The 25801-nt window shown below is 54.2% G+C and overlaps 2 protein-coding genes across 6 annotated transcripts in view; one reads left to right on the forward strand and one right to left on the reverse strand.

Moving 5' to 3' along the window:
• Positions 1-593: 593 nt before the first annotated feature.
• On the reverse strand, positions 594-13868 carry col4a4 (collagen, type IV, alpha 4). 3 transcript variants are annotated; one of them, XM_053865661.1, is made up of 47 exons: positions 13565-13868; positions 13462-13501; positions 11394-11465; positions 10691-10825; positions 10578-10622; positions 10388-10504; positions 10183-10251; positions 9917-9952; positions 9793-9855; positions 9689-9724; positions 9016-9057; positions 8864-8944; positions 8759-8803; positions 8618-8680; positions 8496-8540; positions 8370-8423; positions 8238-8298; positions 8024-8128; positions 7910-7936; positions 7781-7843; positions 7622-7711; positions 7394-7554; positions 7252-7324; positions 7084-7190; positions 6812-6995; positions 6678-6746; positions 6510-6617; positions 6364-6432; positions 6148-6297; positions 5911-6072; positions 5674-5868; positions 5462-5605; positions 5192-5299; positions 4938-5116; positions 4774-4837; positions 4517-4591; positions 4305-4412; positions 4127-4234; positions 3977-4048; positions 3780-3908; positions 3597-3704; positions 3371-3526; positions 3057-3305; positions 2875-2991; positions 2576-2764; positions 2215-2498; positions 594-2140 (listed from the first exon to the last, which is right to left on the reverse strand). In XM_053865661.1, exons 1-47 carry the CDS (start codon positions 13606-13608, stop codon positions 1892-1894), a joined length of 4950 nt encoding a protein of 1649 aa, XP_053721636.1. In that variant the 5' UTR covers positions 13609-13868; the 3' UTR covers positions 594-1891. The 3 variants fall into 3 exon arrangements, with proteins under 3 accessions (XP_053721636.1, XP_053721627.1, XP_053721618.1); XM_053865652.1 differs by having other exon boundaries at positions 5674-5841; positions 7781-7936; XM_053865643.1 differs by having other exon boundaries at positions 7781-7936.
• Positions 13869-14095: 227 nt separating this feature from the next.
• col4a3 (collagen, type IV, alpha 3) overlaps positions 14096-25801 on the forward strand; it is a 12812-nt gene continuing 1106 nt past the window's right edge. Inside the window, exons 1-48 of one of the 3 annotated variants that reach the window (XM_053880062.1) lie at positions 14096-14276; positions 15271-15330; positions 16136-16225; positions 16402-16446; positions 16511-16555; positions 16704-16766; positions 16829-16882; positions 16949-16975; positions 17040-17114; positions 17189-17251; positions 17321-17356; positions 17425-17472; positions 17554-17628; positions 17697-17741; positions 17824-17886; positions 17978-18022; positions 18111-18164; positions 18215-18268; positions 18356-18437; positions 18499-18534; positions 18681-18845; positions 18912-19004; positions 19074-19169; positions 19360-19430; positions 19530-19718; positions 19794-19962; positions 20217-20309; positions 20364-20468; positions 20533-20627; positions 20709-20859; positions 20939-21052; positions 21123-21290; positions 21475-21564; positions 21625-21759; positions 21852-21950; positions 22038-22127; positions 22198-22337; positions 22400-22526; positions 22604-22684; positions 22744-22845; positions 22905-22952; positions 23026-23211; positions 23352-23482; positions 23551-23623; positions 24721-24792; positions 24884-25009; positions 25091-25189; positions 25595-25801. The exon at positions 25595-25801 is cut by the window's right edge and continues 6 nt beyond it. In XM_053880062.1, the coding sequence (XP_053736037.1) occupies positions 14148-14276; positions 15271-15330; positions 16136-16225; positions 16402-16446; positions 16511-16555; positions 16704-16766; positions 16829-16882; positions 16949-16975; positions 17040-17114; positions 17189-17251; positions 17321-17356; positions 17425-17472; positions 17554-17628; positions 17697-17741; positions 17824-17886; positions 17978-18022; positions 18111-18164; positions 18215-18268; positions 18356-18437; positions 18499-18534; positions 18681-18845; positions 18912-19004; positions 19074-19169; positions 19360-19430; positions 19530-19718; positions 19794-19962; positions 20217-20309; positions 20364-20468; positions 20533-20627; positions 20709-20859; positions 20939-21052; positions 21123-21290; positions 21475-21564; positions 21625-21759; positions 21852-21950; positions 22038-22127; positions 22198-22337; positions 22400-22526; positions 22604-22684; positions 22744-22845; positions 22905-22952; positions 23026-23211; positions 23352-23482; positions 23551-23623; positions 24721-24792; positions 24884-25009; positions 25091-25189; positions 25595-25801 (4504 nt within the window). In that variant the 5' untranslated portion in view covers positions 14096-14147. Of the gene's footprint in view, positions 14277-15270; positions 15331-16135; positions 16226-16401; positions 16447-16510; positions 16556-16703; positions 16767-16828; positions 16883-16948; positions 16976-17039; positions 17115-17188; positions 17252-17320; positions 17357-17424; positions 17473-17553; positions 17629-17696; positions 17742-17823; positions 17887-17977; positions 18023-18110; positions 18165-18214; positions 18269-18355; positions 18438-18498; positions 18535-18680; positions 18846-18911; positions 19005-19073; positions 19170-19359; positions 19431-19529; positions 19719-19793; positions 19963-20216; positions 20469-20532; positions 20628-20708; positions 20860-20938; positions 21053-21122; positions 21291-21474; positions 21565-21624; positions 21760-21851; positions 21951-22037; positions 22128-22197; positions 22338-22399; positions 22527-22603; positions 22685-22743; positions 22846-22904; positions 22953-23025; positions 23212-23351; positions 23483-23550; positions 23624-24720; positions 24793-24883; positions 25010-25090; positions 25190-25594 lie in introns of all 3 variants that reach the window. The other 2 variants (XM_053880046.1, XM_053880053.1) reach the window with 2 other exon arrangements.

Consider the following 25801-nt stretch of genomic DNA (forward strand, 5'->3'; position numbering starts at 1 on the left):
GTGAGTCTGAATCCGAGGACAGGTGGATGGTGTTGGTCCTTCAGTCATGGAGAGGAAAAATGTCCTGACCTTTCTTCCCAGTGCTCGCGACTCCTTCACAACAGGCGGCTGCAGTGTCACTGCCGGAAATTCTGCGGGAGTTGCGGAAGAGGTCTACCTTTAAGCTCACGCGTACAGGGTTATATCGCGCAAAGATGACGTCATGAAAATGAAGGTTTTTTTTACTTACTACAATCATTTTTTTTCACTTAAAATAGTCTACATTTACAAATAGTATGGGTTCATCTGATATTCTTTTTTTCATGTAGGCATGCGCTTACCAATAGATGTCAGTTGCTAAAACATGCGCAATCTCCGGTTCCAGCCGCGGAATTTCCACCCGCCCACATCAGGCAGTGACATGCAGGGACACGGCGCAAGTCTGTTTGCAGGTCTGCGAGTTCCGTGGGCGCGTGTACGTGACCTCCGTCATCAGGCCCGTGACACGCCGATGTCCTGGACATCATGACTCCTCACACCAGGGCAACCACATTCACAACACAGTTTTATTCCAGCCGTTCCCTGCGAGGATCGCTGGACTGCGGAGCATCATGGGAAGTCACCGCAGCTCCTAACATGACTCTAAACGAGTCACATCTGTGTAAAGCTCGGCGACCCGTGCTCCGTCTCCGTCTCAGAGCTCCACCACGTCTGTCGCACGTGGTCCCTGGAGGCTAGTGGATGCACATGTGACCTGTCAATCAAACGCCACTCCGATGGGGCAGTGCTTTTATTTTGAAAACCACTTCTGTCCAACAGGAAGCAGCTGGACTCCAAACAACCTCTTTTGTATGTAGTTCTGCGTCAGTCATGAACTTCTGATGACAAAACCTGCCGTTTGTCACCGATCCGTCTGTCTGTCTGAGAGCCGAGTCTGAGCTCTCTGTCCGTGACACCAGTTGAGAGGACGGCACTGCAGCTGACTCCCCCACTGCTTCAGGATCAGAGCGCCCGCTGCCTGTGCTCACGACCGGGGCAGCAGCGAACAGTGCTGCAACAGAGGGCTCCTTCTGGAGCCGCCACAGGCGACTCCTTCAACCCAAAGACTCTGGGCTCACAGTTGAACTGCAGCGCCGGTGATGTCACGGCGGTGGAGACGAGCGTCACCACGACCAGTCTGAGTATCCGTTTGAAAGAAGCAGGAAATTAAAGCCACAGTCAGGGAGTTGCCGCGCAGACGCAGCGGCGTGTTCCCATCTGATGGTCAGAACCGGACCTGGCGAGTAACTGGACACTCCGCGGTCGGACGAAGACTCACCCGAGTGAATAACACCGTTCACACGCCACAACAGAGTCAACAACGATTCTGTTGAACCAGTGAAGACGCTGGCTCTGGACAGATGGTAGCTGGTCCTGGCTGCCGGCACCGGGGACTGGCCACAGGGGTGAATACAAACAAGTGCTAGTGAAGGGACCAGAACCAGACCCCCAGTCCACCAGGCAGGTGATTAAAAACGCTCACTCGAAGAACTTCCTGAAGCTGGAATGGAACCCAGGACCTTCTTGCCAGGAGGCAGCAGCACAGAGCGCCGCACCACCTGGCAGCCCTGCCACACCCACACCAGGAGGTAGGAGGAGGACCTGCACGTCCCCAGGTAGCGAAGACGATGCGAAGATGGAGGCTCAAAATGAGACAAGCAGAGAGCAAAAGCGGGATTTTTGGCAAGTGACAACACAACATGCATGAGTGAGCAGTGCTGAGTCGGCGGTTGGTTCATGAACTGCGGAGATTTTCACACACTAAAGTTAAAAAATGGAAAACATCCAACGGACCTAAACCTTTTGTACAATTCCAGTGTTGCTGTCGCCGATGCCGGCGCTACGGCTGAGGCCCGCAGGCGCGAGGCTTCGCTCACTCTCTCATGCACACGTTGCACCTGCCGATATTCTCGCGCTGCTGCCAGGCCGCCTTCAGCGTGGTGGACGAGTTTGAGGTAACGCTGTCCGCTCTTGTCAGCCAGAAGCTGTAGATGTTGGCAAAGTAGTGGCAGGTTCCTCGAGGACCCTGGCACTCCACGAAAGGCTGGGCTCGGAAGTCCACCAGGCAGCTGCCGGGAGAGGTCAACGACTGGCCGCCGCCCTCGTCGCCCGCCCCTGTGTGCTGCAGACACAGGTGAAGGAATCAGCGCGCACGCCACGCCACGCCTGCTGACGAGGCCAGGGTGGCCTGCCTACCATGAGAAAAGAATATCCGGACCACAGACTTGTCCAGAAGGGGGGGCACTCTGGTCGGTCAGTGGTCTGGCTGTGCAGAGCCACGGGGGATGAGAGCGCCTCGCAGACCACGCAGCGGCTGATGTGCTCGCCGATAGAGGCTCCTCCTACAGGCAGACTGGGAAGTGCAGCAGTGGTAGAAAGCCAATAGGACTTGTCATTCCTGCTTGCATAAGAGCAAGTTCGCATGTTGCAGGAGGAGAAGGGCATCGTGGAGAAGAGCCGCATGCAAGATCCCGCCTGACCTGAGGAGAGGCCAGGCCGACTGTGAGAACCCAGCTTTGAGCTAGCAACAGTGGCAGCAGATCGAAAGGACGGTTACCGAGGTCCTGTGTGTGGGCCTTCTCCTGGCCCTCCAGGTACAGGAGACTGTATCCAGTCCACAGACGCTTCGTGTTCATGGGACATGACGGCACTGTCTTGGATTGACTGTGCATTACCAACAGGAAGCCGGAGTTCGGGCCTTGTGAAAGTCCCGGCGGTCCACGGTCTCCGATCTGACCAGGGTCACCTGACACACATGGACACAATAATTTTTCTGGCCATGGAGGATCTTGAAGTGGAGGATGTCCATCAGACATTTGGACAGGACAACACAGACAGCCAAAATCAGCAGCTCACCTCTGGAACCTCTAGGTCCGGTCTCACCCGGTCGGCCAGCTATTCCTAGATCTCCGTTTGTTCCTGGTGGTCCTTGACGGCCACGTGGTCCCAGAGGCCCAACGTCACCTTTACTGCCTGGAACCACCAAACCATGCTTTAAATTGTTGAACCAAACAGGTGGACCATGTTTGTAAATGTACCTTTAAGTCCACCAAGACCTGTGTCTCCCTGTGCACCGGCAGGTCCCACGGTACCAGGCAGACCTCTGGGTCCTGGAGGTCCCCTGGTTGGGGGGAGGTAGGTGGGGCAGGCATTAACTCGGCCCATTTCGCCCTTTGGACCCATGAGGCCCACAACGCCCTTGGGTCCAGGAAGCCCAGGGGCACCCGTGTGACCCTTTGCTCCCCGATCCCCAGGTAGGCCCATTAATCCCATCGAACCCTGATGTCCTGCAAGACAGTACAAGGCTACAATGAGGGAACACGGACAAATGTGAGGAGTTCTGCTTCCTCACCTTTAGAACCTGGACTCCCAGGAATTCCAGGCAGTCCTATGGGCCCTGTGGGTCCAGGTTCTCCCTTCAGACCTTGGCAACCAAGGTCTCCGTTGTCGCCATCATCACCCGGCACTGGAGGGTTAGGACCCGGCAGGCCCACGTCACCCGGACACCCTGTAGTTTTCAGACTGAATCCATGTGTCTATGTTCATGCTCAGGATTACACTGTTGAATAAACCCTGACCTGGTTCTCCATCTGGTCCCGGTGCACCAACTTCACCGGGAAACCCCGGGATCAAGTCTTTACAGTACGGCCCGGGTTGCCCGGGTTCTCCCAGAACGCCTTCCGGTCCTACGTTGTTGCATACAGTATAAATGACAAACTGTAATTGAATAATCCGTCAATACCCACTGTTCAGAAACAAACCATTAAGACCAGGAAGACCCCTTTGTCCAGACGGTCCTGGCAGCGAGGAACCTAAGGGACCCGGAGGACCAACTGGACCCTTATCGCCTGGCACACCCTGAGGACCCTCTGGACCGGGCGATCCCAGACCTACCGAGTTCAGCATGGTTCGTCATCACATCTGCCCGGATGTTCCAGGATATTAGAACAGCCCGTACCTCTGGTGCCCATGTCCCCTTTCACCCCTTTCAGCCCATCAAGTCCATGAAGTCCCAGTGGCCCAGGAGATCCTAGAGCATCCAAAGAATTGAAACGGTGACCTGGACAGTGAAGCAGAATAAAGGAATCCAACTTGAAACAGACTTTACCTTGGAGACCTGAGCACCCCTGTGGTCCAGCTGGACCGTCAACACCTGCATTTCCTGGAAAACCTGGGACACCAGGACGACCCCTGGGACCTGCTGGCCCAATGACACCTAAAAAATGGGGTTGCCGCTGAGTGCCTGAGTGAAATCTGTGCTCTCTGGTCGATACTCAATTCACTACCTGGTGGACCTGGGTGTCCGCGTATGCCAGCGTCACCCTTGCATCCTTTTGAACCAGGACGCCCACCGGATCCCTGATTCCCTGCCTCACCGCTCAGTCCATGACGGCCTATGGTATTACAAACCCAAATGAACAAGTGCAGCTGCAGTCACACTCTTTGGGCTTTCTTAGCTTCATTGGATGAACAGGATGAGGATCAAGATCGGAATCACCTGGCGGGCCAAACTCCCCGGGAGGACCCATGTCTCCTGCTGGGCCAGAACAACTGACAGACTCCCCCTTATCACCTGCAAAGAGAGACAGCAGAAAGCCTTCACACAGCAATTCTTCTACACTCAGGTTTCTCCTCTGGTTTGACCCTTGAACAGATTATAGGGACAAATCCACCTCGGACCTCAGGAACATTTCAGGTGGAGTGATGTGTGTAAACACTCCAGAGCACAGGTGAAAGTGTAGGTTTCTCCCTCACCTTTGGGTCCAGGACATCCTTGGCGGCCCGGTTCACCCAACTGACCAGGACATCCAACGTCACCCTTTAAATGCACACAACAAATGTACATTCATGTGACACCATCCTCCTTCGAGAAAACTGAAGTCCAGGTCAGAGTAAGTCTGGAAGTGTTTGGGTCTTACTGGCTCTCCCGTCTCGCCAGGGAAGCCGATTTGACCTGGAGGTCCTGGGCTTCCTGTTGATCCCGGTGGCCCTGGTTGACCAAAAAGCCCGGGGACACCTGGGGCACCAATGTCCCCTGGAGGCCCACTAATGCCCGAGTAACCTGGTTGACCGGCTGCACCGTCCACTCCTTTGTCTCCTGTGGAAAGGTCCAGTCTGTTGCTGTATCCGTGTGTGGATTATGATGAAGATGAAGAATGGGTGATTTACAAACCTCGTGGACCCGGAAACCCATTGAAGCCCATAGGACCAGGCTTCCCTCTCTGGCCTTTAACAGGGATGGCAAGAGTCTCTCCTGCGGGACCCGGGGAACCCCGCGCCCCTGCAGGCAGGGATAAAAACCCACCAGATTTATCGGACCGTCTCTGGGCACTGAAGCCTCAGGTTGAGTGACTAGCATTAGCTTCATGATCTTGACGTTTACAGCCTGATGTACCTCAGAACCAGATTAGGATAGGAACCTCGAGTAATCCCCAGCTCTAACCTTTCTCTCCTTTTGGACCTTCACATCCAGATGTCCCGTCTTGCCCAGTGTCTCCTTTCTTTCCTGGCCTGCCTGGGACTCCAGGGGATCCACTCTGTCCTTGAGGTCCAGGGTTTCCTCGGCTGCCGACCAAGCCCTGCGAACCTGATCACTGAAATTGATTACTCCAACTTCTGGACTGTGATTCTGCAGAACTGACAGAGGTCTTTCACCCTTTGCTCCATCAGGTCCTGGCGATCCAGGTTCGCCACTGGGACCAGAGGAACCTTGGATTCCAGCCAAACCTGGGACACCTGGATATCCTGATTTACCATCTGGACCTGGTGGGCCAATACCAGGTGGACCAGGTTCTCCAACATCCCCTTTCTCCCCAAAAAAACCTGGTCTCAAAAGAAACAGCCAGTGGCCTGAGAGGTTCATGAGAGCGGTCCAAGTGTGTTACAACTTACCGGGGGCACCACGTGGCCCTTGAGGGCCAATTACTCCTGGAGCGCCAGTTTCTCCTGATTCACAAAACGCTGGTCCCGGTCCAGGAGGACCTGGCATGCCCTGTGCACCATTAAGCCCTCTTTGACCCTTTGGTCCTGGACTTCCAGGCCGACCTTGGATTCCTAACATGAATCAGGCAATAGTTTAGTTTGAGGAGTTGCAAGTGATCCTGACACTGTTCGCATCTCTGGTCTTACCTGGTAGGCCGTCTATGCCTGGGGGCCCAGGGACACCTTTCGGGCCCTGAAGGCCTTGTGTTCCAGGAAAGCCAACAGGTCCAGAGGGTCCGACATTAGAGTCACCAGCGGGTCCTCTTAGTCCTGGAGAACCTGGCAGACCTGGCGAGCCTAAAATAGATAGGAGGATATGATGTGTGTGTGTGTGTGTGTGTTGGGGGAGCGGCTGTCGCTCACCTGCTTCTCCACTGTAACTGAGTCCTTCGGGTCCTTCTTCTCCAGTGTCGCCTACAACCCCCTGTGGACCTGGGCAGCAGATGGTTTTGGCCTGAGAGGGTCATTGTAGGAGCACGGGGGAGTCATATTGAGGCGTGTACCCCTACCTGGCTGACCAGGTGGTCCTGGAAGTCCAGACCCTCCTTCCTTCCCTTTAGGGCCATCAGGTCCCGTGATGCCAGTAAAACCCAACCTCCCCGGCTGACCTTGGATACCTTGACAGAGTAGGACAGGTGAGAACCATTGATTCGCTGAACCTCATGCAGATGGGTTACCTCTGATACCGGCCTCCCCTTTGTCTCCTGGAAGTCCTGGGTTTTTGGAGACACAGGGCAACATGTCCCCTGCAAAGACACCCAAATGAAGTGTGTCTCAATTTGAATTTGAGTCTACCTCAAATATCACTGACCTTTAGCCCCTTTCGTCCCTGGAAGTCCAAGCAACCCTGGTGGTCCTGGCGGGCCAGGGCTCCCACGTTCACCTATCGCTCCAACTACGTCTGGTCCTTGGGGGCCTGAAAGCCCTTGAAAACCTTTAGCTCCTGGCGTTCCAGGAAATCCTGGGTCTCCCGGAAAACCGGGCAAACTTATACCCTGAAGTGGGACAACAGAGAGACGCAAAAGCACGGTCAATGGCTGTGACCCATGTCAGGGACAGACGTGTGGCAAGAGTCTAACTGACCTCTTGTCCTGGGTCTCCAGGGATTCCAGGAGACCCGTTCAGTCCTCTTCTCCCTGCTAACCCTTGTCTACCTGGAGGACCTGGCTGGCCTAGGTTCCCCTTCTCACCTGGGGTTGGTCAGTAGAAGGTCATTAGAAGCCACACCTCCACACACACACAAATATTCACCTTTGATATCCACTACGGTCAAATCTCCCTTTTGACCCTTGAAGCCTGGTACACCGGGAAACCCTCGGGGACCCTGCAGGTATGACCAAAGACGTAAACAAGTCCCCATATTGTCAAACAACATTAAAACACATGAACCGACCGGTGGTCCATTTTCTCCACTGTCCCCAGAGGAGCCACTCTCTCCTTGCTCTCCCTGAGGTCCTGGGACACCTGGCAACCCTGGCAGCCCGGGCGCCCCCTGAACACCTGCAGGACCTTGAAACGCCAGCGCGGGACCACAAGAGCAGTCACCATGATGACCTGAATTGAGAGCAACATCAGGACAGCTCACGAGCATCACTGCCGTCTCATGAGGGCACAGGAGTACCTTTTACTCCTGGGAAACCAGAAGCACCGGGTGGGCCCTGTTGTCCCACATCACCAGACACCCCTGGCGCTCCGGGAACACAGTAACGACCTTCAAGTAAGCAGAGGGTCACTTCTCGTCCTCAACTTGAAATGAGCTCAACTCAGGAGGAGTCTATACCAGGCGTCCCAGGTCTCCCCTTCTGACCTCTGGGTCCGGACCGACCTGGCTTTCCTGGTTCACCTGAAGTGGGACCCTCGGTAAGCATCTGACCTGGGTCTCCTTTAGCACCTCTCACACCACGAACACCTGAAGTACCCAGTGCACCTTGAGGACCTGCGGAGATGCGAGAAAGTGGTCACCGCTTCGACTGGTTCGATTCAGAAGCTTCACACTGACGGTCTGGTGTTTTATCTTTCTGACCTGGGACCGATCTGCCAGGAGGTCCAGGTGGACCAGCTATTCCCACAGGTCCTGTATGCCCGGGAGGACCTCTGGGGCCTGGGGCTCCTGGTTCCCCAACTTCACCTGTGGTTAAAATAGCGATGTTGTTCTGGACTGAGTCATCCGTGACTGGGGCTCAAGTCAGGTAGACACTCTTAGGTAAGAGGCCCCAGGTTTGGAGGAAGCTTGCTACCTGTGTGCGTGACCTCAGAGTACTGCGGCAGACCTTTGGGACCCACGTCACCCTTAAAACCCTGGACACAAAGTCCAATTAGGTCAGTCGGCGATGAGACCAAACTGGACTGGCCTACGTCCAGACTCTCACCTTGAGACCTTCTCGACCGATAAGACCGGGGAGACCGGGACTTCCCAGATTTCCCTGCAATCAGAGCCATCGCCAGCTTTGGACTCAACCGGACTTAACAAAACCAGGTTGAAAGCATCCACTCACCTCTGGGCCCTTGGTTCCGGGAAGACCAGGACTCCCAGAGCTTCCCTAAAAACCACAACAACTGTTACTGCAGGACTGCATTGCCACACACCAACGATGAAGAACAGAGAACTGGTTCTGACTCGAGCTCCAGGAAGTCCCACAATCCCTTTCTCTCCTCTGACTCCAGCGGCAGCATCCAGACCCTGGAAAGACCCGGTCAGTTAGTTGTGTCTTGTTCTTCTATCGACATCAATAAACACAATACTATGTTCTGAACTCACCGGCGGCCCGGGAGGACCACACACTCCTTTGACCCCTGGAGAACCCTGGACAGAAGAACCCAGTGTCAAGACATCGCCGGACCCCACAACAGACACCTGACTTGCCTGCTCTCCTTTAATGTACAAGTCCTCTGGAGGGTCCACGTACTCAAAGGGCCCCGGTGGCCCCTGAAGACCTTGCTCCCCCTGCAGGACAGAGACGACGCTTGGTCATATGGTTTCCAGCCACAAACATGAACGGACTGGTACTTGGCTACCTCGTCGCCCTTCTGCCCGGGAAGAGATCGGCCCTTCTGTCCCTGAAACACAAAATCCATTGACGTGAATCATTTGTTTCGATGTTTCCACTTTGTTTTAAACCGTTTGATGGTGTGAGATTTCACCGATGACCTGTCCGAGCGCGCCACGCTAGTAAATATGTGGCAGAAACCCTGGATGGCTGGAATGGTTATCGTGACTGGAGTTTCATCGGCTCCGTCCGTTTCTATCCTGTCGCCGAGCGACGCAGTCACTGCTGCATTCTCCTCACGAGTCACAACACGTGACAGCCAGGCGCTTTGTCAATGGCGGAGGGTGGAGCCATGAGCGTTGTGGGAACTCAGGAAGTAGCGTCTTGTTGCGCCGCTGGGGAGCGTGAAACTCATGAAGGAAAGTAGCATTTGTGATGCACATCCAGTCGGTTTGTGAAAGCCAAAAATGAAGTCCGAGACAGGATGAGGGGAGATTTCTCCCGCAGGCCTCTTCACTCTACACCACACAGAAGCTACCCGCTCTGGTCTTCAGTCGAGAACCAAGTCCGCTTCGGTGGCTCTGTGGACTGACGTCACGGTGTTGCCAGAGACACCATTTTGTCATCAGGCCCAAACCTTGAACTAGGACTTGAACAGCACCTTACACCATCACACATTTGACGGAGGCGTTGGTACTCACCGGTGGACCTCTGGAACCAGGGAGACCCGGGAGACTCTGCAGGCATGCAGAGTTAGACAACACTACAGTGACAGTTGTGACACCACTCCACTGGTTTCACTCACGTTGGAACCATCCTCCCCTCGACGACCAGGAGGCCCTGGTGCACCTGGACGACCCTTCCCACCCTGCAGACACACAGACAGACGGGATGAGACGATGAGCGCATGCACCAGGGCAACATCTCACCTTGGGACCTGGAGGTCCGGACTGTCCAACGCCCCCCTGTCAGAAAAAGGAGTGATGAGTCGTGATCCAAGCTCTGGTTTCAAGCTTCTGGCTTCTGCCTTCACCAGCTCGCTCGGGTCTCATCTGACGAGTGGTCCGGCCCACGGTCGTGGGACAGTCACAGACGATTCCCCTTCAACAAGGGCATCACCAGAGAGGATCTCTCGCCCCCCTCTGTTCACGACCGACACCACCCGCGGGGGAGCACCGTGCTGCCGGGTACTTACTGGAATGCCAGGATACTGGATGAAGTAGACTGCCAGATCTCCTGCAACTCCCTTTGGTCCTGGAAAACCCTGGAGACCAATTCAGGACAAATGAGAGATTCTTAAAATCACTGCATACTTGGGTTTGACCGGGACCAGTTCAGTATCAAGCACCTGCACCTGAACCTTCCACTTCACATCATCATGACGTAGTGGGAGTTCTAACCTGTTCACCATTAGGCCCTTGTTCTCCTGGAGGTCCCGAGTCACCTTGGAGTCCTCTGGTGCCGTTACAGCCATCAAAACCTGGAGAACCTGGACCTCCAGCTGGTCCCGGGTGACCCTAAAAGCACAAAAGAGAGGGGCTTGGATTCGTCTCTTAAACTCCGAGGATCTGTGGAGGACAGAAGTCTTACTGGGATGCCTTTTAAACCAGGAAAACCAGGAATGCCAAGAGTTCCCTGCGAAAGAGACGTCATCATCGTCAGAAGATGCAGCTGCCTCAGGTCCCACGGGCAAGATTCATTACCGTGTCTCCCTTTAGTCCCGGAGCGCCAGGAGGCCCCTCTTCTCCCCGTTTACCCTTTTCTCCAGGAGGCCCTTCGGGACCAGGGAATCCTGGGGGTCCCTGTGGACCCTGCTGACCAGGAGAGCCCGGGGCACCCTGGGGGACAGAACCAGATGACACGTGACAAAGTCTGATTTTGGGTTTGGGTTTTGGGCCGGGGACTTGATCCCGCCTGGAGAGCTGCACCTGGTATGTTAATAGTTCTAGACTCTGGTCCAGGAACTGGCCCAACATTCAGGTATCTGTGGGCAATACAGGTCCAGGCAGCAGAATCGCGCTGCCGGTGTTTGTCTGTCCTACTTTGTGGGGACCAATTTGTGACAAAACACAATCCTTGTGAGGACCGTACGATATTGCGGTCGAGATTCGGCTGGTGCCCTCAACTTGAGGATGTGTTTTGTCTTGCCATGTGTTTAGGATGGTTAGATTAAGAGGGAGAGGCTGGGGACGGGGGATGGCCATGAGAAACCTCACACTGCCCCCCAAGGATAGAAACACAAACGTGTGTGTGTGCGCTCTGTGATCTTTACATCTGAGTGAGTCCGGAGAAAGGTGGAGCGCAACTAGACAAACTCACATCACATCTCATCACACACACGGACACACTCCTATGGGGACCACACACCCAGCGCTAACGGGACACGACACGACGGTGGGGTCTCACCCTTGATCCCTTGGCGGCGTGGCACCCACAGGTGGCGCAGTCCCGCCCGCCGCACGGCTCCGTGCGGTTGCCCTGGAGAGCAGAGAGATGGTGAAGCGGGTTCCCACGTGTTCAGACATGAACCTGGGCCCGGCCTGACCCCTGACCCCTGACCTGCTGAGAGTTCAGAACCAGGTCAAAGTTTCTCCACTTCCCTGTTTCGTCTGTGGAAGCGTCAACAAGACAAGTGGCTTTGAGTGTGTGTGTTGATCTGACAGCATCAGTGACACTCTCTGTTGATATGAAGCTCACGCCTCAGAGTGTGTGTGTGTGTGTGTGAGAGATTATCCGTCCGGCACAAGAGATCCAGTCTGGTTCCGAGTCCTTGTTCACGTTGGACTGGGGAAAGGGTGATGGCCAGGAGCGGTCCCCACAAGGGCAGAGCCTGTGTGTGTGTGTGTGTTAAACCCCCCCTCCCCCGGCTGGTCCTCTCAGGGTGAGAACACGTCCATGGTGCAGCAGTGTTTGTGTTGCAGGCGACATTCCAGTGTTGTTGAGTAAACGCAGCTCATTCAGGCGTTTTTATCAGCGGCAGCAGCAGGAATGTAGCTATCTGTCCATCTGCCGTCTCTCTGTGTCCCCAGCTGCCCGTCTTCGCTCCCGTGCCTCGCCACTCACACTCCCCACATTCAGCAGCGACGTGGAGCCTTGACCAAGTGCTCAACCAGATGCCACTCGGACTAGAACCAGGACCCGGTCAGAGAGACGCATGAGAAACACACACCTGTCCTACACACCTGTCCTACACACCTGTCCTACACACACCTGTCATACACACCTGTCCTACACACACCTGTCCTACACACCTGTCCTACACACATCTGTCCTACACACACCTGTCCTACACATCTGTCCTACACACACCTGTCATACACACCTGTCCTACACACACCTGTCCTACACACCTGTCCTACACACATCTGTCCTACACACACCTGTCATACACACCTGTCCTACACACATCTGTCCTACACACACCTGTCCTACACACCACTCTAACACACCTGTCCTACACACACCTGTCCTACACACACCTGTCCTACACACCTGTCCTACACACATCTGTCCTACACACACCTGTCCTACACACCTGTCCTACACACATCTGTCCTACACACACCTGTCCTACACACACCTGTCATACACATCTGTCCTACACACACCTGTCATACACATCTGTCCTACACACATCTGTCCTACACACACCTGTCCTACACACCACTCTAACACACCTGTCCTACACACATCTGTCCTACACACACCTGTCCTACACACACCTGTCATACACATCTGTCCTACACACACCTGTCCTACACACACCTGTCCTACACACACCTGTCCTACACACACCTGTCCTACACACCTGTCCTACACACCACTCTAACACACCTGTCCTACACACCACTCTAACACACCTGTCCTACACACACCTGTCCTACACACACCTGTCCTACACACACCTGTCCTACACACCTGTCCTACACACACCTGTCCTACACACACCTGTCCTACACACCTGTCCTACACACATCTGTCCTACACACACCTGTCCTACACACACCTGTCCTACACACCACTCTAACACACCTGTCCTACACACACCTGTCCTACACACCTGTCCTACACACATCTGTCCTACACACACCTGTCCTACACACACCTGTCCTACACACACCTGTCCTACACACCACTCTAACACACCTGTCCTACACACATCTGTCCTACACACCTGTCCTACACACATCTGTCCTACACACCTGTCCTACACACATCTGTCCTACACACCTGTCCTACACACATCTGTCCTACGCACACCTGTCCCTGGGGTGACAGTCAGCAGGAGGCCGCTCACCTGTCGCTCCTCACCCCATTGATCCCTACTCCGGGGGGGTCTCTCTTCCCAAGTCTGTCCTCGTCCAGGCCTGCTCCCCACCCTCTGCTCCCTCTGGAGTGACCTCTCCACCACTGACTGTCTTCTACTGTGGCGGGGCTCGTGACCTCAGACGCAGCCCAAACCTGGAGCACTCACCTGAAGCGCGGCGGCCCACACCAGGAGCAGGAGGACGCACCTGAGGAGAGGAGGTCCGTCAGCCGCGCGGCCTCGTGGTGACGCTGACGCCAAACGTGCTTACCTCCAGGGGGCGCTGTGGCAGCTGGAGCAGGAGGTCAGCAGCATCTCGCCAGCCAGCCGACCACCTGACCCCGCCACCTGCTGCTTCTCAGCCAGTCACTCGCGACACCTGGTGAGTCACGCAGGGGACGTCACCATGAATGAACCTCTTCTTCCCACCTCAGTCTCTGTATCTCGGAGGAAAAAGCAGGCGAAGGTGTGACGTCACAGCAGCGAGCGCGCTGGCGGCAGGTTCGAGGATGAACGAGTGTAGCTGCCCGGGCGCGAGCGACACTCCTCGCCCGCGGTCTCCCCTCCGTGTGACACACACACACACGCGCGCGAGCCTCCGTCGAGCGCAGCCACACACGCTCGCTCATCCGAGTGACGTCAAAATAAAAGCTCCTGTTTGGCCATGAAGCGGCGCGCGTGAAGAAGCGGCGCAGACGTGACGAGCTCCGACGACTCTCACGCGCTCCCTCTCATTGGACCGTCCAGCCTCGCGCGCGTGAACGCGCGAAGACCAGAGTCCGTCCGTGGGCGGCACTTTTATTTTGACCGCCAGCAACCGGAAACGCAGAGGTGCCCGGTGCGAGCGTGACCGAATGACCATCGCGACCCAAAGGAACCGGAGCGCCGAGCGGAGCCGAAGCTTGGCGAACATGATGGAGCGGCGGAACCGGCTGCTGGTGCTGATGCTGCTCTGGTCCTTGGAAGCGACGCCGGCGGAGACGGTGAGGCCGCTGAGAGGAGGATGATGATGATGATGAGGAGGATGATGATGATGAGGAGGAGGATAAACTTTGACTGGAGTCTGAGACACCACTGGGTGCTGAGTGTAGGCTGCTTGTGTGAGGACGCACAACTCTGGCGTGAAACGTACTGAAACATCCAAACAACACGTGGCGTTTCAGCTTCTCCACAGTGCTTTTATTGATGCGGCGTTTTCTCCCTTAAAGCTACTTATTATTTAGGTGGGTAGGGAGGGAGGGGTGCGGGGGGGAACCGGGTCATGTGGGTCACACGCTCCTCTTCCTCCACTGTTGTTTTAGTTCTTTTGTCCTGGCGAGCTGTGAACACACACAGACAGGCTGGTGGAGACCTCTCCCGGCCGTCGCCCTTTCCCCAGCCTCTCCCTCTAAACACATGGCTCAGGCCGGGACCAGGACTCTGGACCAGGACTCTGGACCAGGACTCTGGACCAGTTAGAATCAGTTATCTGGAAGTGTTCAAACTCAGGCTGAGCCTTGTGGGGACCGGCAAAGGGTCCCCACAAGTAAGGATGAACCAGGTACACACACACACACTCAAACACATCTCTGGACTGATGTTAAGAACTCTGTGAGTCACAGTCGATTCATTGAATTCATCAAGCCACAGTTCAACTGCAACGCTTCAATAATGAGTCATCAACCTTGCCTCCACTGATAATGAGTCTTCAACTCCTGGTCACATTAGCGTCAGCAGCGAGTCACAGCCAGTGGCAAACGTGGTCTTACAACAGAGACGAGTCTTTCTCCTACACAAATGAGTCAGGAGCTAGGACTCGCAGCACCATCAGGTGGGTTTGTCTGAAGCGACTGGTTGCGACTTGTCGAGCTGCAGGCTGGAGACGTGAGTGAAGTCACAGGTCTGTTCCAGCGACGGCGTCTCCACGTGCAGATAAAGTGGCGTTTGGGTTCTAGTGGAACCGACTGTGTGTGTGTGTGTGTGTGTGTGTCCCCGCAGGTGGTGTGTCAGTGCCGGGGGCCGTCCTTGTGTCACTGTGACGGGGTCAAAGGTCAGAAGGTGAGAAACAGACGCTTCGACGCGCCGTCTTGACTGAACAGAATCCACCCTCCACATTCATGAGTCCAAGCCGAGGAGAACCGACAGCTCTCACTGGCTGAACACCGTCTCTGAGTGGGACTCGAGGCCTGGGGCTCCAGCGCTCACCTCCCCGTGTTTGGGCTCATTTTCTCAGCACAGCCTCAGTGACATGAACGTGCAGCTGATGGCTGGTGTGTTGCGGAGCGACACACTCAAACCCACCGCAGTGAAAACCACACGCAAAAAGCCACAAAACAAAGCAATGTTTTGCCAGTTATTCGATGAATATTTGAAATTGGATGATTTTACAACACGGCAAAAGTTGAGCAAGTCTCAGTGTGTCACGTGTCTCCGGTTGGCCACCAGGGGGCAGTACTGGCTGCACTTACGGGACGGTTGCTGTGACTCCCGTCTCAGAGCAGCTTTGTATAAAACAGAGCGTCACATCAGCAGTGTGCCTTCACTTGACCTATCGAGAGGAGTAAAGACAGTGCTGCATAGTTCTGAGTCGGCACTTTCCACACACTCTATTTCAGCCGCGTGTGTGTGTTGGTGGGTCCTGCAGGGTCCCAACTGGAGCAGACACTCGGTAGAAACGGCAGCTGAAAACGTGACTGGCGTGTGCCGCTCATGACGTCACGCCCAACACAACACGGCAACAGTAGTAGCGCACGGCGACTGTCATCTGATTACTGGGTTTGAACAAGAGTGGTTATACAAGAGCAGCGTAACTGGCATCACTGCCGACGGTGAGAGTGACTCCCTCTTCAACGGACTCTTGCAGGGCCAGACGGGTTACCTGGGCTACGACGGACTTCCTGGAGGGATTGGCTATCCAGGGCACGAGGGTAACCAAGGACCAGCTGGAGAAAAGGTGCATGATCGGACGTTTGAGTCTCAGTCTCAGAGTCAGCAATGGTGACTTCCAGTTTTCGACACGGGATTCATGAGTGGACGTCATTCGTTGACACGGATGGTCCGTGGAATGGAGTCACTGGGCTCCCGTGACACGCCTCACTTCTCGCGGGTCATGGTGTCGTGTGCCAACAGGGCGGTCTGGGTGCGGCGGGAGTTCCTGGTCTGAAGGGGTCCCGGGTACGTCACTTTGCTGAAGCAGCACTTGGTCTGGTTGTCGGTCACTGTGTCTCTTTGTTGGCAGGGTCTCCCAGGAAAACCGGGTTACCCGGGTCCTCCAGGTCTGCCGGTGAGTCTCCTCCACCTGAGTGGTCGAGTGACAACTGAAGACAATGCTTCTACAGCAAGTGTGCAGCACATGACAGTCATCACCAGGATGGGGCGGCACCTGTGGCGCCTGCTACCTGCTCAGGTTCTCACCACTCTTGCTGTTTCAGGGTCTGCCTGGACTGGAGGGTCCTCTCGGCCAGCCTGGACTCCACGGATGTAACGGCACTCAGGTAGAGAGACCAGAGACTGAGGGCTCCTTGGCTGCTTACAAACACTTCTGCATGTGTATCAGGGGGGCCGCGGATCCCCGGGAGTCCCTGGACTTCCAGGCCCTGCCGGGCTACAAGTAAGTGCTCAGTGACTTGCGTCGACCTTTGTGGCGCTTAACACGCTAACAGGATCTGTGTTGCAGGGCTACCCAGGGCCACCTGGAGCAAAGGTTGGCGTCACACCTGGTCGCCGGATCAAAGGTAAATTCCTGACCTGCTCTGTTTGGTCTGCAGGGAGACACGCTGGTCTTCCCGCTCGTTCAGGGAGAAAAAGGGCTGCCTGGACCGCAGGGACCAGATGGAGTCAAGGTCAGTCACATGACCGCACACACACACCTATTCTCTCTCTCGCTCGCTCTCTCTCTCTCTCTCTCCTGTTACAGGGCTACACCGGAGATCCGGGTGACGCTGGGCAAGTAGGCCAGCCGGGACCTGCTGGACTACCTGTGAGTACCAGATGTGGATCACATGACCATGTCGGCTGACACAAACTCACCCCAGCGTATGGTTTGCAGGGACGTCCAGGGTTGGCGGGCTCACCGGGAGAGAAGGTTTGAATCTGCCCTGTGGTCACGTGACAGTATGCTGACCTCATGGCCTGTCTGTCTGTCTGTCTCAGGGTCAAGAGGGTCCAAGCCCAGTAATTCCTGGTCCTCAGGGTCAGAAGGTTGGTGAATACTTAACAGTGTCACCATCGTCATCATCAGCAGCAGCAGCAGCAGTAGCAGCATGAGTCGGTTGGTTTCAGGGGGATCGCGGACCTCCAGGAGTTCCGGGGCAAAAAGGAATCAAACTTTATGCCGAAGGGCCAAAGGAACTGAAGGTCTGTCTGTCTGTCTGCCTGTCTGTCTGTGCCCGCTTGGATCCATATAGCCTTGTTCTGTGTTCCAGGGAGAACCTGGGGAAACGGGAGCAAAAGGTTGTCGTGGACTTCCTGTGAGTTGAATGTCTCTTTCCCCTTATGTGCCGACGCACATGGTCACCTGACGCTCAGGGGTTTTCTGCTGTCAAACCTCAGGGTCTTCCGGGTAAAGTGGGAGAGAAAGGAGCCAAGGGTGAGCAAGGAGATCCAGGCCCTCAGGTAAGACCACATTCATGATCTGGTCTCTTGTCCTTGCTTTTCCTTGCCCTAGAGTGTTTGGGTGTCTCTGAGCACAGACTTGCCATTTCAGGGAAAACCAGGCAAAGACGGACAACCCGGAGGCCTTGGAGAGCCGGTAGCGTATGATCCATCAACAGGAACCAGCCCTGCTGGTGTCTGGTGCTGAACACATGCTCTCTCTCTCCTCTGTATTCGCCACGCAGGGGGAGCCTGGGGACCCTGGATACATTGGCCCACCGGGCATTGAAGGAAGCAATGTGAGCTCAACACAGTGATTCCTCTAAGTCTGAATCTGTCACACTCATAGGTTTGTGTCCAGGGAGAGAAGGGTGACCGAGGTGCTCCTGGTCCTCCAGGTGAGGTGAGTGAGGAGCTCTGCCCTCCAGCGGGAGCTGGTGCACCATCTGCAGCTTGGATGGTCAAATGTTATACCGTGTGACTTTGCCAGATGGTCCAGAATCAGAGATTTCTCAAGGGTCAGCGGGGCATCCCAGGTGCACAAGGACCTCGAGGGGTCCCTGGAGAGCAAGGTACTGCATTGTCAAAGAGATTGGGAACAAGTGATGATGTTCATTTTTCCAACGGTTTCAGGACTTATTGGCATCCCCGGTCCTCCAGGTCAACCAGGTACTGGTTCTCCTTTGACCCGCCTGTCTCCCTCTCCTAGCCTTTTCTCTGTCTCCCAGCTGATCATTGCTGTGTCATTGTAACCACCTGTCGGACGTCTTTCCCTCTGTGGGAAATTCATTCTTCAAAAGAAATCTAATTTACAGGCAACGCTGTGGACGGGCCTCCAGGACCAGACGGACCCCCGGGTCCACCAGGACTAAAAGGAGAACCAGGAGAACCCGGAGTGTTTATCATTGGCCCTCCGGGTCCAGAGGGTGTTCCAGGCGCTCCAGGTGCTGAGGGAGAAGCAGGAGAACCTGGAATTCCAGGTGCAGTCTTGTACATCACATCCTCCTCGGATATCAGAATTGACTGATTCAGGTTTTGTGTAAAAGACTTCATACAGGGAGATATTGGACATCCAGGAACTAAAGGTCCTAAAGGCCTGAGGGGACCTCCTGGAACAAGAGGGAAGGATGGTCCACAAGGTGCTGACTGAGGTCAGGTGGAGCTAAAGTTTTCTTAAAGACACTGATCAGCTTGTTGTTATTGAACAGGCGATAGAGGGGATGTGTGCACGGTCTGCCAAGTGTCACCTGGGACCCCAGGACCTCGGGGCGACCCTGGAGAGAAGGGTGAAGACGGAATACTCGGTAATGTCAAAAACAACCCAGATGATTGAAGCTTGTGTGTAAACACATATCTTTCACAGATGAAACTTTGTAGGTGTCGTGAGCAAGTCCTTGAGGCTCCTCCAGAGTTGTGCTCTCGTGCAGCCCCTTTGCTGCAGGATTTATTACCATCACTTTCTGTTTCTTTGTCTGGCTGTCTGACTATATTCAGGCACCATGGGATTTCCAGGACCTAAAGGCCCAAAAGGAGTGAAAGGTATTGGCGGTCCACCCGGTCCTCAGGTGAGCATGTGACCCCAGGTCATTTAGGGCTGTTTGTCTCTGAAGAATGAGGAACGGCTCATTGGAACACATGCTGGATAAGTGGTTCTTTGTTATCAGGGCACCCATGGAAACCCTGGGGAGGCTGGTCCTCCTGGACCAGTGGGGGAGCCGGGCATCATGCAGAGGGTTGGCCTGAAGGGGGAAGTTGGAGAGCGTGGACGACCAGGCCTGCCAGGCATTGAGGGTGCTGGTGGACCTGATGGACGTCCTGGACCAAAGGGCATTTTGGGACCAAAGGGCAACATTGTAGGTTGCCTTGGAGAGTAACGCTGGTTCTGTGAGATCTGAGCTACAACAGTAAGACATACATATGTCTCTAAGGGTCCTCGAGGGCCAAAGGGTGAGCGAGGCCCTCTTGGTGTTTCCGGTCCCAGAGGACCAACAGGGCAAACAGGACCACCTGGCCCACATAGAATCGGCATTCCAGGACTTGTAGGATCACCAGGGGATGTGGGACTTGTAGGGCTGCCCGGGGAACCAGGAAATCCGGGCAAGTATATCTACGTGTTTTGTAGACTTAGAGCTATACCTGTCTACTTCTTCATCTGACAAGATGAGCTTCGGCAGTTATTGATGCTATGTGGAGGACATGGAGTCGTGAACCTTTGTTAGTCATCTGCTAAGGCCTACTTCTACTCTGAGATGATCACGGCACAAGACCAAACCTCAGACCAACCCTGCGGACACTTATTGAATTTTCTCAAAATAAATGTTCCACATTCTTCCATCACTCACTCACTGCAGGAGACAAGGGTTCCCCCGGAGACATAAGAATGTCCCCCGGTGAGCCAGGCCAGAAGGGTCAGAAAGGTTTAACTGGGAATCCTGGACCTGAAGGTAAAACTGCAAGTAGAATCTGTCTTCTGTTTAACAACTATGTGTGTGCCAAAGGTGTGCCTGGACCACCTGGTGACCCTGGTCCCATTGGTCTCAGGGGGGAAAAGGGAGATGGAGGGTTTTCTGTACAGGGACCTCCTGGCTTTCCAGGACTCAAAGGTCAGCACCATAGCTAAGGTCATGAGAAGATTGCAAGAAGTTGACTGTTTTTTGGTGATTACAGGAGAGAAGGGCTTTCCTGGAGCTCCAGGTGTCAGTAGTCTGGGAATCAAGGGACGGGCAGGACCATCCGGACCTCCAGGAATGCCAGGGCCAAAGGTAGAATACTTGGGGGAGAACTCAAATGTTGAATTATGGACGGTGAACTTGTGACACCCTCTTGTCTCACTCGGGTCACAGGGGGATGCTGCTTTTGGCTTTCCTGGACAGCAGGGACAGTTGGGTCCACAAGGAGAGGAAGGAGCTGTGGGACCACAAGGCAGCCAAGGAGCAGCGGGACCAGATGGTGTGCCAGGTCCTGCAGGACCAGATGGACCACTTGGTGCTAATGGTACTGAACGGAATACTGGTATTTAGAAATTACAACCCACATTTCGGACGTGAATTGAATACAAGACCTTTTGCTTCAGGTGAAAGGGGACTGGATGCTCCACAAGGTCCGATGGGTCTTGTTGGACCTTGTTTACCGGGATCCTCTGGACCCATTGGAAGTCAGGGAGAAGTGGGCGTCATCGGCTTTACTGGTACAACTCGTTCACAATAGCTCACCGTAAGGTTCTAAATTGTTGGTCACAAAAGCTGGGTGTTTCCCAGGGGTGAGAGGCCCAAAGGGGATTCGTGGTGACCATGGACTACCCGGCGTTGGAGTTTTAGGTCTTCAAGGACCTCCTGGTGCTCCAGGATTTGATGGGGAAACAGGGCCTGTGGGAAGTATTGGATTTAAAGGCTCGAAAGGAATTCAAGGAAATTCTGGTAGTCCAGGTAAGGAATCAGGGCAAATACCTGTATTAAATACAAACTTTGGTGATCCTTCTGGGTCCAAGACCAGGGAGTACGTACTGATTCCGGTCTCGCTGTGTTTCCGCAGCATGGGAGTTTAAATTTCAGCACTGACCAGTAGTCAGCATTGGTTCATGTCACAACTCTCTTGTTGAACATTATCTAGGTGCAAGGGGGGACCCCGGACCCCCAGGACTTTCTGGAAGTCTTGGTGAGGTCGGCAAAGCAGGAGAGTCCGGAAGACTGGGAGAAAAAGGTGGAACTTTGGTGAAGCGTCACAGAATTTTCCAGATTCTGATTACCCAAATCTTGGCAGGCGAGAAAGGTCTTCAGGGCACCAGGGGCTCTCAGGGCCCTCCTGGTCCACCAGGCAACAAAGGCGACATCGGCCTCAAAGGAACAGCAACTAGAGTTCCGTTGTATGGTGTGCCTGGAGACCCAGGGGAGCAAGGTGTTCTTGGCTTCTGTATCAATATTTGATTTGTTTTTTGAGGAAGTAGGACCGCCAAAACCTGCCTGTATCTTTCGGCTGCTGTGTCTTAGGTCGGACTGGTCCTACTGGTACTAAAGGAAATCAAGGGATTCCAGGTTCACAAGGAGCAAATGGCAACCATGGAGATCCAGGAGGTCCAGGACAGCCAGGTTGGTCACTTCTGTGGCCAAAGCTTCATTACTTCATTTAAGTCGACTTTACGCGACAATGGCAAGTTTTGTTGCACTATCCAACAGGGATTCCTGGAGAACCAGGAAGAGAGGGAGCAGTTGGTCTTACTGGCACCCGTGGGCTCCAAGGCGATCCTGGTATGACAGGAAATCCAGGTAACATCACTACCCGTTGGTTGCGTGTCGCCTAACTCAAGCAGAAGACTCAGTTATGCTTTTGCTCCAGGTAAAAAAGGCATGCCGGGCTCTAAGGGGGTTTGTGGAGAAGCTGGTGCATATGGAATTCCAGGACCTGAAGGCGTTAAAGGTATAAAAGGAGATCCAAGCTCACCAGGCCTGGGTCCTAAAGGATCTCGCGGAGAGAAGGTATTCAACCTTGTCCGTATTTCACGCCTCCTCAAGATAGTCACCAGCATGTTCTTTTTCAGGGAGAGCCCGGTTTTCCTGGCCCTGCAGGTGTGAGAGGAGAGCCAGGGGAACCTGGACACTTTGGTGCTCAAGGATCCATAGGCCTCCGTGGTCCAAAAGGAGATCCTGGACTTCGAGGCTGCAGAGGTACCAGACATTAGGTATCAGAAGTACGTTCCAAAGTTACCCAGAACAAATGCAACTATTCCTTGTGGGACACTCAGGTCCGCCTGGCCCCTCTGGTGGTAAAGGTTGTGATGGTCCACCTGGAGATGAAGGACCTCCTGGTCCAGCCGGACTTACAGGTGCGTCTAATAGGCCGTGTAACTGACTCACACGGCAAACTGATTCAATATATTTTCAGGCAACAAAGGGGCTCCAGGAGATCCAGGTCCCGCAGGTCCCAGAGGACACCAAGGACAAGATGGTATACCTGGGCCTCCCGGAGAAAAAGGAGCAATGGGAGGTAGGACTTTCTGTTAAACAACTCATTACGACTTATTCTAAGTTTTTGGACTTACCTAGCTCCTGGCAGTGGACCACAAGGCCTGGAGGGTGTAAAAGGTCCACTGGGTGAGTTCTGTTTCTTCAGATTTATCTTCAAGACCCAACCAAAAGGAGGAAATGAAAACACTCTTGTTTTCAGGGTGCGTCGGAGAGGTGGGTCCCCCTGGTCCCTGTGGCCAGCCTGGTCCACAAGGGGCTGAGGGAGCTCATGGTACCACTGGTCCCCCGGGAGTTCCAGGTCCTCCCGGCATACAGGGTGGGGATGGGGCCTGTACTCAAGGAGAGAAAGGAGACCGAGGACTGAGAGGGGAAGCGGGAGAAAAAGGTACCAAGGACACTTGGATTTTGTCCTACTCTTGACTGGGCCCTGGAACACCTCAGGTTCAAGACATGCAACCTCTGTTGGTGACAGCTAGTTGTTGATGTCGAGGACTACTTTTTCCTAAAAATTGTACGGGCCTACAGGTCCACCAGGGTGTGTAGGCCCTCCTGGTCCTCCAGGCCCTGGTTTTAAAGGAGACAAGGGATTTAAAGGAGCCACGGGCAGTCAAGGAGTACCTGGATGTCTTGGTGATCCTGGACCACATGGAGAACTGGTTGGTATCTCATCTGTCATGGATAAATGATTGGCATTTTTTACTGTAGCTATTGATGTTGTCAATAGGGGGAAGATGGACCACCAGGTCCACAAGGTCATAAAGGCCAAATGGGAACTACAGGAGTCCCAGGACCTCTTGGTAAGGGCTAATAGCCATTTTACCTGTTTTGTCCCCTGAAGACGTCAGGTCATAGACCGCTGAAGGTCCTCAAAGACATAGAGGAGCAAGAATATTTGCCACAAGAAGCCACAGTTTTCAGTGTGAATGAATCTGGTCTATGACTGAATCCAATGATGGAGCCGCACAGACAGTTAAACAACAACATATTGTTTATTCTGCACCAGTCTGACAATAAACCACCATGGAGGCTCTGTTCAAGTCTTGATCTCACCCGAGTTCAACTGAAGCTCTGTTCAAGTCTCGATCTCACCCGAGTTCAACTGAAGCTCTGTTCAAGTCTCGATCTCACCCGAGTTCGACTGAAGCTCTGTTCAAGTCTCGATCTCACCCGAGTTCAACTGAAGCTCTGTTCAAGTCTCGATCTCACCCGAGTTCAACTGAAGCTCTGTTCAAGTCTCGATCTCACCCGAGTTCAACTGAAGCTCTGTTCAAGTCTCGATCTCACCCGAGTTCGACTGAAGCTCTGTTCAAGTCTCGATCTCACCCGAGTTCAACTGAAGCTCTGTTCAAGTCTCGATCTCACCCGAGTTCAACTGAAGCTCTGTTCAAGTCTCGATCTCACCCGAGTTCAACTGAAGCTCTGTTCAAGTCTCGATCTCACCCGAGTTCAACTGAAGCTCTGTTCAAGTCTTGATCTCACCCGAGTTCAACTGAAGCTCTGTTCAAGTCTTGATCTCAGCTGAGTTCAACTGAAGCTCTGTTCAAGTCTCGATCTCACCCGAGTTCAACTGAAGCTCTGTTCAAGTCTCGATCTCACCCGAGTTCAACTGAAGCTCTTTTCATGTCTTGGAAACATCTGGAGAAGAATGTCCAGTCCATCCAGAGTGGTGGAAACCCTGGACACTGTGGAGTGAAAAACCTCCCTGAACCAAAGCCAACAGCTGCTTTGGTTTGCTTTGGTTCAGGGAGGATTCCTCCATGTTTGTTGTTGTTGTTCTCATCCTGGCTGCCAGGTGTCTGCTGCATCAGTGGGATCCGATCAATTAATTTTTTGTTGTAATTAATGAATCGTAACTAACCTGTTAAAGTCCCACCACATTTTTCTTGGCATAAAGGATTGAGAGGGAGTGAAGGAACACCAGGAAACAGAGGCGCTCAGGGACTTCCTGGACCTCCAGGAAGGCAAGGTAAGGATCAATTTGGCTTCCAGAGGTCTGCACAGCTGGAGAAAGAGCCCTCGGTTGGAAGGGTCCAGACAATCCTGCCCCGTCTGTCCAGGTTCCCCGGGCGGAGACGTGCCAATGCAAGTCGTGCTGCTACCGGGTGATCAAGGTGTGGCTGGAGAGCAGGGGGTTCCAGGACTCTCTGGAATGCCAGGTGCCCAGGGAAGAGCGGGCATCCCAGGTAGATTTGCTAGTAACACTTTGTGTCACGCAAGCCTGACTTCAAAGACATGAAATCACGGAGCTTTCGATTTGCCTCCAGCTGCTAAAGGCAGCAGAGGTATCTCAGGCCGCCAGGGACGGACTGGTTTTCCAGGGCCGAAAGGAGCAAAGGGAGAGGCGGGATTCCCGGGACAACAGGGTAAGGCGTGCACCGGCCCTTGCCTGTCCTGGCTTTGGAGGATGAGACGAAGGTTTGGACTGCAGATCTTGATGTGGGACGGAGTGTTTCACGCTGGGTGTTGGGGAAGCCATGTTGAGCAGCGTGTTGAACTGCATGCACGGCAGCAGTTCAACACGCTGCACTCTGCCCCTGGGAGAGGTCGAACTGATTTCACCAGAATACTATTGTAAATACCCTAAATATTTCTGCAAAAGGAACTCAAAAAGTAGTTGAATTTCTTGTTGCAGCCCAAAATGAGAAGAAAGTAACGTGCAAGGTGCATCACAATGTCGTAGGCTGTGTTGTTCCACCACACGAGTCTCCACAGCAGGGCAGCCGAACCTGTCCAGGGAGGCGCCTGTGATGAGGAACATGTTCTCACAGGGCTCACTGGTGTTCGGGGCACCACTGGCGCCAAAGGTCTCCCTGGCCCACCTGGTCCTTGCATGGATGCGCCAGAGAGGAACGGCTTCCTCTTCACACGCCACAGTCAGGAACTGTTTGTGCCGGTCTGTCCTTCTGGGTCCAGCCTGCTCTACGGTGGCTACTCGCTGCTGTTCATCAACGGAAACAACCGTGCGCACGGGCAAG

Source organism: Synchiropus splendidus, chromosome 1 (genome assembly GCF_027744825.2).
Source record: "Synchiropus splendidus isolate RoL2022-P1 chromosome 1, RoL_Sspl_1.0, whole genome shotgun sequence".
In the NCBI taxonomy this organism is placed as follows: Eukaryota; Metazoa; Chordata; class Actinopteri; order Syngnathiformes; family Callionymidae; genus Synchiropus; species Synchiropus splendidus.

Coding starts and splice junctions, on each gene's coding strand:
- col4a4 (XM_053865643.1), bottom strand. CDS start 13,608: ATGCTGCTGACCTCCTGCTCCAGCTGCCACAGCGCCCCCTGGAG. Junction 9,856..9,916: donor CCGGACCTCCAGGTCCCAAG/GTGAGATGTTGC, acceptor GTGTGTCTGCAG/GGTGGGAAGGGTCGTCCAGG. Junction 8,681..8,758: donor GTGGTCCTCCCGGGCCGCCG/GTGAGTTCAGAA, acceptor GGGTCTTTCCAG/GGTCTGGATGCTGCCGCTGG.